Source organism: Mobula hypostoma, chromosome 29, assembly GCF_963921235.1.
Source record: "Mobula hypostoma chromosome 29, sMobHyp1.1, whole genome shotgun sequence".
In the NCBI taxonomy this organism is placed as follows: domain Eukaryota; kingdom Metazoa; phylum Chordata; class Chondrichthyes; order Myliobatiformes; family Myliobatidae; genus Mobula; species Mobula hypostoma.
In genome coordinates this window covers 14496116-14508532 of record NC_086125.1, presented here as the reverse complement: position 1 = coordinate 14508532, position 12417 = coordinate 14496116, and the positions used below count along the sequence as shown (strand labels likewise).

General features: G+C 41.0%; 1 protein-coding gene across 2 annotated transcripts; it reads right to left on the bottom strand.

Moving 5' to 3' along the window:
* Nucleotides 1–7562: 7562 nt before the first annotated feature.
* trappc5 (trafficking protein particle complex subunit 5) lies at nt 7563–11675 on the bottom strand. 2 transcript variants are annotated; one of them, XM_063035813.1, is made up of 2 exons: nt 11433–11484; nt 7563–8675 (listed from the first exon to the last, which is right to left on the bottom strand). In XM_063035813.1, exon 2 carries the CDS (start codon nt 8673–8675, stop codon nt 8103–8105), a length of 573 nt encoding a protein of 190 aa, XP_062891883.1. In that variant the 5' UTR covers nt 11433–11484; the 3' UTR covers nt 7563–8102. The 2 variants fall into 2 exon arrangements, with proteins under 2 accessions (XP_062891883.1, XP_062891882.1); XM_063035812.1 differs by lacking the exon at nt 11433–11484 and adding an exon at nt 11537–11675 and having other exon boundaries at nt 7564–8675.
* Nucleotides 11676–12417: the final 742 nt, after the last annotated feature.

Sequence of the window (12417 nt, the reverse complement as noted above, 5' to 3'; positions counted from 1 at the left end):
TGGGAGTTGGCTTCACTGTTGGTACCAAGTTTGCTCTTGATTATGTAAAGTCCTTGGACTCGGTGGTGCAGCTATTTACAGACACAAGAAACAGGTGAAGATACCCACATAGTTTGCAATGCCAGCACAACAACTTAAGGAAAGTTACACCATGTGACACACAAAATTCTCAAAGGCATACAAACCCTCATAGATACTCCTTCCTTCAAAAAAAAAGTCTAACCAACCCATACAAACTAACAACTATTATATGCATAAAATAAAACCATCAGCTACAGATGTTAAGTTATACAGTCCACTAATTATTTACAATAATATGTAAGTTGCCTGGTGCCTTTCACCATTGACATGCTCTGGTAACTAATAATGCAATTTAAAATCTCTTAACTCAGCGGTGAATAAGTGTGATTTTTCTCAGGACAGAACCTTGGGCCTGCCATAGGAGTCAAGATGATGATACCAAGAAAGTGCAGCAAGGTCCCAGGTTAACACAATGTCTGCATTGACTAGCATGTGCTGGGTATCTGGGCTCTTACTGTCAACGTCAAGGCCAAGTTTATCGAATTTTCCAGAGTACGTGTCCGTACTTGCAGCAACGTCACAGGTACATGGCATCATATATTCAGTGGCCACTTTATTAGAAACCTCCTGTACCTAGCAAAGTTCAAAGTTCAAAGTAAAATTTATTATCAGAGTACCTGATAATATATACAACACTGAGTTTCTTTCTCTGCAGATCTATAGAACAGTAACTGTCAACAATGGACACAAACTGAGCAAGTGCAGATAAATAAATAACAATAAACAATGAGCATGAAATAAGAAGATGAAAGAGTCCTTAAGTGAGTGTAGCTATCCCATTTTGTTCAAGAGCCTGATGGTTGAGGGGTAGTAACTGTTCTTGAACCTGGTGGTGCGAGTCCTGAGACTCTTGTACCTTCTACCTGATGGCAGTAGTGAGAAAAGAGCATGGTCTGGGTGGTGAGGATCTTTGATGATGGATGCTGCTTTTCTATGGTAATGTTTCATGCAGATGTGCTCAATGGTTGGGAGGGTTTTACCTGTGATGTACTGGGCCAAATCCACTACTTTTCCACTCAAAGGTATTAGTGTTCCCATACCAGGCTGTAATGCAACTTTCCACTACACATCTGTAGAAGTTTGCCAAGCTTTATAATGATATGCCAAATCTCCGCAGACTCCTGAGGAAGTAGAGATGCTGATGTGCTTTCTTCACAAATATATTATGGACTTGAGGCACAGTTACAGATTGGCAGGTCTGATGTTGTGGGCATCATAGCTGAAAGAAGACTATATTTGGGAGCTTAATGTTCAAGGATGTGCAAAGGACAGGCAGAAAGGCAGAGGGGGCGGCACGGCTCTGTTGGTAAAAAAATGAAATTAAGTCATTGGAACGAGGTGACATAGGGTCAGAAGGCATTGTGGATGGAGCTAAGGAACTGCAAGGGTAAAAAGACCCTGACGGGAGTTGGATACAGACCCCCAAACAGTAGTCGGGATGTGGTCTGCAAATTACAATGAGAGATAGAAAATGCATACCAAAAGGGCATGGGGGATTTCCAATTGCAAGTAGATTGGAAAAATCAGGTGGGTGTGGGATTCCAAAAGGGGGAATGTATAGAATGCCTATATTAGATGTTTTTTTAGAGCAGCTTGTGGTTGAGCCACGGGGGGTGGGGTCAGCTATTCTGAATTGGGTGCTGTGCAATGAGATGGAATTGATTAGAGAGATTAAGGTAAAAGAACTCTTAGGGGAATGTGATTATAATATGATCAAATTCACCCTGAAATTTGTGGAGGAGAAGCTAAAGTCAGATGTATCAGTATTACAGTGGAGTAAAGGGAATTACAGACGCATGAGAGAAGGGTTAGCCGGAATTGATCGGAAAAGAACATGGACAGGAATGAAGCAGAGCAGCAATGGCTGGAATTTTTGGAAGCAATTCGGAAAGCACAGGACATATACATTCCAAAGAGGAAGAAATATCCTAAAGGCAAGATGACTCAACCGTGGCTAACAAGGGAAGTCTACTCCAACATAAAAGCCAAAGAGAGAGCATATAATAGAGCAAAGATTAATGGGGAAGTTAGAGGATTGAGAGCTACTAAAAACCTACAAGGCAACTAAAAAAGTTAATAAGAAGGTAAAGATGGAATATGAAGGTATGCTAGCCGATAATATCACAGAGGAGTCCAAACGTTTCTTCAGATACATAAAGTGGAAAAGAGAGGTGAGAGTGCATATTGGACCACTGGAAATTGATGCTGGAGAGGTGGTAATGGGGTCAAGGAAATCGTGGACAAACTGAATAGGTAATTTGCATCAGTCTTCACTGTGGAAGACACTAGCTGTATGGTGGAAGTTCCAGGTGTCAGGGGGGATGAAGTGTGTGAAGGTTCTTGGGAAACTGACAGGCCTGAAGGTAGATAAGACACATGGAGCAGATGGTGTACACACCAGGGTTCTGAAAGAGGTGGCTGAAGATATTTTGAATACATTAGTAATGATCTTTCAAGAATCGGTAGATTCCAGAATGGTTTGGAAAACTGGAAAATTACAAATGTCATTCGAAGGAGGGAGAGAGGCAGAAGAAAGGAAATTATAGGCCAATTAGTCTGACCTCAGTGGTTGGGAATATGTTGGGGGTAATTGCTAAGGATGTGGCTTTGGGGTACTTGGAGGCACATGATAAAATAGGCTATAGTCAGCATGCTTTCCTCAAAGGAAAATCTTGCCTGACAAATCAAGTGCAGCAAGTGTTCTCCAGCCAACCCTGACCAGTGCCCTGAGGAGACCCAATGGATAAACATTACCTCCACTTATCCCATGTGGGCTCCTTTCCCAATGTGCCTGTTTCTCCAACTCAGAAGCTGCATTTGTACCACTAATTTGTGACGAATGCTTTGATGAGCAAAACTTAAATAATCAATAAGTCCGTTTTCACTTCATACCTTTTTATCAATAATTTAATTGATTATAACCTGGTGTATCATATCTGGCTATTTTGTTATGGCGGCAACCTGAAGCTAGTGATAAGAGTCAGGAATAGAGTGAGCCTGCAGAGGGCGCTATAGATACGGTGAAATGGATGGTAGCCAAAGGTGTAATGACAGTGAGGAACTTAAATCAATATCTCCTCAACGGAGTACCTGTACTGGAAAAACTAAGAGCATCTTCTGCATTCTAAACAGGTGGGTATGAAGAAACTGGAAAGTCTTCCAGTGTTTCCTAAATTCCACAATAATACGAGCAGACTGAATGGTTGCAAATGTCACAAATGTATATGTTCATGTTTATTTAGAGATACAACATAGTAACAGGCCCTTCTGGCCCAACGAGCCCACACCACCCAGTGATATCCAAGTGACCAATTAACCTACTAACCCATACGCCTTTGGAACATGGGAGCAAACCTATGCAGTCACAGGGAGAACGTATAAACTCTTTGCAGACAGCAGCAGAACTGAACCTGAATCACTGGCACTGTAAGAGCATTTTACAACAACCACTGCACTACCATGATGCCCTAAGAAGGTGCGTTTAGTTGGAGAACTATGGACCAAGTTAACCTGATTATATGTTATGACCAAAATGTCATAATCTATCAAGATAATCAGAATTGGGTATTTAAAAAAACTAGCATGATTAGGCAGAGTCAATATGGTTTAATGATATGAAATAGTGCTCAACAAACCTGAAGTCAAAACAAGCAGTGTGAAGGGGAGCTATAGTGCTTATAAAAAGTATTCACCCCCCTTTGAGGTTTTCATATTTTATTGTTTTACAACAATGAATCATAGTGGATTTAATTTGGCTTTTTTTGGTCAACAGAAAAAGAATCTTTTGTGTCAAAGTAAAAACAGATCAAAATTCATTACCAATGTAAAACACAAAATACTGATTGCTTAAGTATTCAGCCCCGTCAAATCAGTATTTAGTAGATGCAGCTTTGCACCTCTGGACACTGCAATTTCTCACCATTCTTCTTTACAAAACTGCTCAAGCTTTGTCAAATTGCATGGAGATCATGAGGGAACAGCCCTTTTTAAAGTCCAGCCACAAATTCTCAATTGAATTGAGGTCTGGACTCTGACTTGGTCATTCCAGTACATTAAATTTGTTGTTTTTAAGCCATTCCTGTGTGGCTTTGGCTTTATGCTTGAGGTCATTATCTTGCGAGAAAACAAATCTCTGCTCAAGTCGCAGTTCTTTTGCAGACTGCATCAGGTTTTCCTCCAGGATTTCCCTGTATTTTGCTGCGTTCATTTTATCCTCTACCTTCACCAACCTTCCAGGGCCTGTTGCAGTGAAACATCCCCACAGCATGATGCAATCACCACCATGCTTCATGGGGGGGGGGGGGGTTGGTGTGTTTTTGATGATGTGCAGTGTTTGACTTAAGCCATTTTATCCAATTAACTTTTGTGACCATAAAACATAGGTGCAGAATTAGGCCATTCAGCCAAGTCTGCCCCACCATTCCATCCTCTCAACCACATTCTTCTTCCTTCTCCCAGTAACCATTGATGCCCTGACTGATTAAGAACCTATCAATGTCGGCTTTCAATACACCCAATGACTTAGCCTCTTCAGACATCTGTAGCAATGAATTTTCAGAATCACCAGCCTCTAGCTAAAGAAATTCCTCCTCACCTCTGTTCTAAATGGATGTGCCTCTATTCTGAGGCAGTGCCCTCTATTACGAGACTTTCTTGGCTCACTGTTATGTTGAGAGCTGAAAGCTCTCAGCCCTCAGCCCTCTATCATGTTACCTTTGTTGGAAGTGTTCATTATACCTTTCTTATGCAGAGATGCTAATAGTTTCTTTCTAATTGTTATTTAGTTTTATTCAAGTTAACTGAAGAACAGCAAGTTGCATTTTAATTCACAAACATGTTATCTACCTTTCTTTCATGACTTTTCAGTTAGTAAGTATAGACTTAAATCAATATTAGAATAAAATCCAGATTCCATGATTGTCACATGCAGGTCAGGTGAATGTTGGGAGTTATCTGAATATTGTCTGTTTCAGAAAGTAGATATTCATCTATTAAGAAATTGGCACTTGAACAATTTGAACTGTCCTTATTAAAAGGTTTTCTTCCATTGGATTAACAAGGGTACTAATTGTAGTTTCAGAGGTTCTATTCAATTTTAGATCCTTAACATAGAGCTTGTATAATTCTTCAAATTCTTAAGAGATTACAACCAACGGGCTTATTGTCATCTTAATCAAAAATTGAAATATTGCCAGAAATGATAAACCTGTGGAGAATGTAACCCTTTCCATGTGCAGTTCTTCTATTCAAGTTATTTAATTTTAACTAGGTGACTAAAAAACCTAGGCTGTTAAAATGAACCACAATGGATTTTTTTTCTGAAGTGGATGAGCTTTGCATTGCTAAAGGTCTGGCAGTTTTTAAGAATTTGAGCACTTATCTGATAAACTGCAGCACATCAAATTTAACACTTTTCCAGTCAAGAGTTGTCTTACATTAGTGATTCGTATTTTCTGGAACAGGTGCATAAAAAAATTTACCTTAACTCTAAGGGAATACTTAAATATTCATGGCAACTTTTTTTTCTTCTTCAAACAAAAGAGAAGCACTTTCTGGCACTTTGCTATGTGTTAAAGGAATAAAGAATTGATCCAGTTGAACTTTAACCAAACCTGTCAGTTCATCAAAAAGTTGTCTAGTTAAGAATGTGAAAAATGAACATGCATGGTTATTTCTGGATGTTTTGAAATGAGTAAATAAGATTGTGCTATTCAGAGACAGACTGCAGATACTACAACGTACAAGATGCTGGAGGAATTCAGCAGGTCAGGCAACACCTACTGTGGCAAGTGAGTGGTAAACATTTCATGTCAAGATCCTTCACCTGGACTACATTTAACAGGTAAATAGGGTTTATAGGAAATACTGCAATGGATATGTAAGTTTTCCACAGCTCCTGAATAAGCCAAAAATGTTAACTTCCAAACACATGGTAAATTATCAAAACCATAAATGGATTAAATTACCTAAATATCTGGGTTAAATTCAAACTCAGAAATCAAAATGTTAATTGTTAATGACTGCAAAAGTATAACATACAATTATTTCTTCTTGATGCCCATTTCCTACCATTAAGAAAAATAAATTTGATAATCCGACACTTCAAAAAACCTTTTGAAGCACTCGTTAGCCTACATCTATGGGGGAAAAAAAACGAGTTAACGCTTCATTATGATTGAGTACCAGTTGGGCAGAAGACTAAGACATAAAGCAGAATTAGGCCACTCAGCCCATCAAGTCTGTTCCACCATTACATCAGGACAGATTTATTATCCCCATTCTCCTACCTACTCCCTGTAACCTTTGATGCCCTGACTAGCCAAGAACATATCAACTTCTGTTTTAAATATACTCAACAACTTGACCTCCACAGCAATGAATGCTACAGATTCACCACCCTCTGGCTAAAGAAATTCCTTCTCATCTCTGTTCTAAACGGATATCCCCCTACTGAGACTGAGGCCTCTGAACTTAGACCTTCCAGTATGCAATCAGTCATTCTTCTAAACTCCATCGAGTACAGGCTCATTGATTGGCCAAGATGCAGATAAATGTTTGTACATTGGTCAAGAAAATTCTCCTCTTTACTGTGCATTCTTATAATTAGACGATACAGGTCACATGTAGTTGTTTAGGTCACAGAACCGAAACTCATACAGTGATCAAGTCATCTAAACTCTACCTGGTGGCTTCCTTCAATGCCCCCTATTAAACTAGTGGAAAAGGGAAATTTTAGTTTTAACCAATTATTGTAGGGTGCAAAGGATGACTGAGCTCCCACAAGTTCCCTCCATCTATGTTAGATAATGTTGAAACAGAACAATGGAAAGCAAAATTAATATTTCTTGTCTATGGCTTGTCATCAGAACTAGAAAAAAGATATTTTTGTTTTGAAAAATCTAAAGTTGTAGAGAAGAGGTGGCTGGAACAATGGTAACTTCTACAATACGGTGGGGAATAAGAGAAAAAGCAAATTATGCAAACATTAGGGATGCTAGTTGAGATAGGGTGGTGAAGACTTATGAAATCATCGCTTTCCTGTCTGGAGGTGTTTGAGAAGAAACAGGACAAATAAACTTGAGCTCTGAAGAAAAAATGAAAACTGAAAGTACAAGGTCAGGCAATATCTGTGGAGATAAAAATAATGCAACTGTTTGACGATATTTCTCCAGAACCTGTCAGTTTTGACACAGACTGGAAAGGCTGGTTATCTGACGTTTGTCAATGTAGTATTAAGAACTCCAGTAGACATAACAGAAACAGAAGCAAATCAAGCAGCTTCATACCAGCCATACTGTACAATTCACTGCATTTCTTAATATTTTATCTATTTTACATAAATTAACTCTGCAATTATTTTATTAGAACACGAGTTCATCTGCAGTAAAAGACTGAGCAGTCAGGTGAAAGAAGCAAACAAATTAGCTGACTTCAACAGTGAAAGTTTTTTTTTAAATCTCCTAAAAATTCAAGCACAAAATATTCGTGAAGTTCTTTCAAAAACAGTTATAATTGAGTGGTTTCCAACATACAGGCTGACAATCGCACAGAGTACGTTATCCTAACTACAGAGAACGAGTTTCTAAATCGTTCTAGGGGACCCTACTCTGTAAGGATCACAATGAGCTCTGGCAAAACTCTCATAACCAATGGCTACAAACCGGAGAGTGTGTCAGCACCAACACAGCAAAATGGGATTTTGTAATTGTTTTAATATGCATTGCTAATTTCCACATACAACAGATGTACCAGATTGCAAATCCTTATTCATATCTCCTAAAGCATTAAAGTCCAGGAACACCAAAAACCTGGTACAAGCAGAAATTGGGATACAGATAAACAACAAAATGTTGGAACGATCAACAGTCCTCAGTTGGGGAAAGAGTTGGGCAGGTAGTGACAAAGTTATCTTAACACTGCACATAGTCATGGTCTTGACATCTTTGGGTAGATCATCAGTGAGAAGTGCGATAGAGGGGGTGCATCCAGGCGTTTAGAGTGACGGCCATAAACTGTTCATCTTATCGTCCATCCAAAGTTTTGTCGCGTGCAATGACGGACTCGTCAAACTTGATCATCAGGGTAGTGCCCTTGTGCCAGTGAGCCGTCACCTTGGCGGGGAATCCACTGTAAGAGAGGATGGCCTCTACAATGCCTGCTGTGAAGGAGGCACAGTTGAGTGTGCTGTTCTCCTTGGGCACCGAGATGTAGGCATTGATGAGTGGCTCTTTCTCAATGATGTAATAGGTCTTGTCATCATCGTTGGCTTGCTCCAGCTTGTCTGCCTCCTTGCCGAACAAGGCTTTCCACACATTGACCTTGATAAAGAGCAGCACGTTAATGACCTTGGTCTCCCGCTTGCCGTTCTTTTCTCGCATTACCAGCACGTCCAGGATCCGCACCCCCACCTGCTGGCCTAGCTCCGACAGCTTGTTCTGTAGCTCTGATACAGAGTAGACGCGGTTCTGACAGTATTGGACGATCTCCGAGAACAGCAGGGCAAAGGCGCTCAGGCTGACCTCAGACTTGGGGCGAGTGATCGATCGCTCCAGGATGACAGACTTGCCCCTGGTGAACCGAGTATCCATGGCCATCTTTAGGAAGAAAAAGAAAATTAGAAAACATGGCAAGATCAAAGTCAAATCAGCACAGCACATTTATCCAGAGATTTCAGACCCCATCAATGAATCGTAATCGTACAGCAAAGAACTAGCCTGCTGGTCGCACTTTGTCCATGACACCAAGATACACTAATCCCATTTCCTGCATTAGACTCTTAGCTCACTCCACATTTCCTATCCAAGTATCTGTTGAAACCCCTTTTAAATATTGTAATAGGCTCTTATTTGGCTAAACAGAACCTCCTGGTATTACAGGAAAGATACAACATGGACAGAACATTGGCTGACTGGCAGGAGGCAAAAAGTGGGAATAAAGGGGCATTAAACACGAGGAATTCTGCAGATGCTGGAAATTCAAGCAACACACATCAAATTTGCTGGTGAACGCAGCAGGCCAGGTAGCATCTCTAGGAAGAGGTACAGTTGATGTTTCCGGCCGAGACCCTTCATCAGGACATTAATTATGTTAATATCCTGACGAAGGATCTCGGCCCGAAATGTCAACTGTACCTCTTCCTAGAGATGCTGCCTGGCCTGCTGCGTTCGTTCACCAGCAACTTTGATAAAGGGGCATTTTCTGACTGGCTGTCAGTGTTTAGTTGTGTGCCCCAGGGGTTGGTTCTGGGACCACTCCTTTTCACATTATACGTCAGTGAAAATGTTAAAATTCTCTGCCTTGTTTTCAACTTCTCCCCTTGACCCACAACGACAAATCTCAAAGAAGTAGGTAAAACTCCACATCACTATTCCAACAAAAAAAAATTCTCAATTTCCAACACATTTCTCTCCCAAGTGATTCAATTATTTAATGGCATTTGTGGCAAAGATGATGGTTTTCAATTCTATGCCAACGTTCGGGCCACTGCTCCACTTATCTTCCTATGACCTATTCTCTCTCAAATGTTCATCAACTCCCCCGAAATTCTCCTAGCACTTATTTAACTTGGCACTTAGATCTTTGGAATTTCAGGAAAAGAGAGCACATAGGTGCAGATAGAACGTGCAAACTCTACACAACCAGCAGTCAAGGTCAAGACTGAATTGGTGTTTGACACTGTGGGGAATCAACATGAACTACCAATGGGCAAATCAGATTAATTAACTACATAAATATTGCATTTTAAATTAATCTTTTGGTTAGTGATCATCTTCAGGAGCATTCAGTAATGACTCAAAGGTGGTAACAAATCACCATATAGGAGGGAGAATGAAAACCTGGCCGAGTGATGCCACAGTAACAACCGCTCGCTCAATGTCAGCAAGACCAAGGAGCTGATTCTTGACTTCAAGAGGAGGGAAGCAGAGGTCCGTGTAGAGTCCTCATCGGGGGAGAGAGTCAGCAACCTTCAATTTCTTGGCGTCATCATTTCAGAAGATCTGTCCTGGGCCAAGCACACCAGTGCAATTACAAAAAAAGCATGGCAGTGCCTCAACTTCCTTAGAAGTCTGTGAACATTCGACATGACATCTAAAACTGTGACAAACCTATAGATGTGTGGTGGAGAGTATATTGACTGGTTGCATCTCTGCCTGGTATGGAAACATCAAGACCCTTGAATGAAAAATCCTACAAAAAGCAGTGGATATGGTCCAGTCCCTCACAGGTAAAGCCTTCCCAACCATTGAGCACATCTGCACACAACACTATCTCAGGAAAACAGCATCTAATATCAGGGACCCTGACCACCCAGGCCATGCTCACTTCTTGCTGCTGCCAGCAGGAAGGTGGTACAGAAGCCTCAGGACTCAGACCACCAGGTTCATGAAGTTATTACCCCTCAACCTTCTTGAACCCAAGGGAATAGCTTCACTCAACTTCACTTGCCCCGTAATTGAAAGATTCTCACAACCAATGGACTCACTTTCAAGCACTCTTCATCTCGTTCTCAATGTCTATTGCTTATTTGTTAATTTCTTTTGTATTTGCACAGTTCGCTGTCTTTTGCACATTGGTTGTTTGTCCGACTTGTTGAATGGGTTCTTTCATTGACTCTATTATGTTTCGTGGATTGACTGAGCAAAGCAACAAATACAGATCTCACGCTTGTATATAGTGACATACATGTACTTTGATGACACATTTACTTTTGACAACACCATGTTTGTTAAAGGTCAGTCATTATGTTATGGTTGGTCAGTAACACACACAAAAGGCTGTTGGGACTCAGCAGGCCAAGTAGCATCTATGGAAAATAGTATAGTCAACATTTTGGCCGAAGATCCTTCACTCTTTTCCACAGATGCTGCCTGGCCTACTGAGTTCCTCCCAGTATTTTGTGCTTGGGTTTGCAGCATCTGCAGATTTTCTGTTGCTTACGGTATTTACAAAACACAGCTGACACCAGTCACCCAGGATTGCTTGCCTGCTAAGCCACGGGCACAAACTACATCATTATCCGAGGACTTCCAAGTGGAATAAGACAAACGTGCGTTCCTTTGAAACAAGGATGTACGGTGGGGAAGTAATAAAAGAACAAAGCAACTGAAGATGGTTTGCCTCAGGAGCTCCACCAGCTTGTCCCGGGACAAACAGAGCACAATTCTGCATCCACTGATTCCAAAGCGACGCAAGAGCCTGTAAAGACCTCGCGCCCGGTACAATATCTATGACAGTCGCTGCAACAGCTAACCACAAGCACCACATTGGCCCTTCAACTCTATCAGTACAAACGCCGGAGCCAGGCCGCCCGGGGCCCCTCAGCTCCACCCTACCGCCTGCACCTCCGTTACCTGCACCCTCGCCCAGGCTCCGCTCCCTCGGCCCGCTCTTCCGCCGGCTCGCTCCGTCTACTTCCGGGTCGCCGCCACTCCCCCCTCCCAGTACCCTTACTTACCCCGAATTGGAGACTCCTCACTCTTCAGTTTAACCCCTCTTCGTTCTCTCCGGTTTTGGGCCCCACTTTCCCCTCCCCCCGATAACGAACGGGCTGGCGGCTCTCCGCTCTTCCGTTCCCGGTCACCATGGTCCCGCCTTCTGACTCGGGGTTGCGTCTGATTGGATACGACTGGTCACGTGCCGGTCAGATCGACGTCACTGAGCGGATGTAAACAGAGGACAGGTGTGTGTACAATGATCACCTGGGAGAGTTGCTGCAGTGCTTTGGGTAATGACTGAGTTTGCATTTTCATTTCATTTTTAAAACCTTTTTATTGATTTATAATCTTCTACAGCTATAAAATACAAAAGTTCAACAAATTAGTATATATATCATTAATAAAGCTGAAAAAACTTGTATATGCTAATGGAAAAAAATTATATAAGAAAAAGAAGGGAAAAAAGAGAACCCCAACTAATTAAAAAGACCCACTAACTACAAAAAAAAACATTAGGAACCAACCTCCGGAGCAATACGTCTTACAATCATCTATATATATATAAAAAAGAGAAAAAAAAAACAACAACCGCCAAATCACATTCATATAACATAAAATTGTAAGGAAACCATATAAATTAATTCAAATTAAATGATAATATTTGGCAAAAGAACCCCACCTTCTCTCAAAATCGAATCGGGGATCAAAAGTTCTACTTCTAATTTTTTCCAAACGAAGACATAACATTACTTGGGAAAACCATTGAATTAGATTAGGAGCAGAGGTATCTTTCCACTTCAATAAAATAGCTCTTCTTGCCAACAATGTAACGAATGCAATTACATGTTGGTTTGAAAATGAAATACCCTGAATATGATGCGGAACTATTCCAAGTAGAACA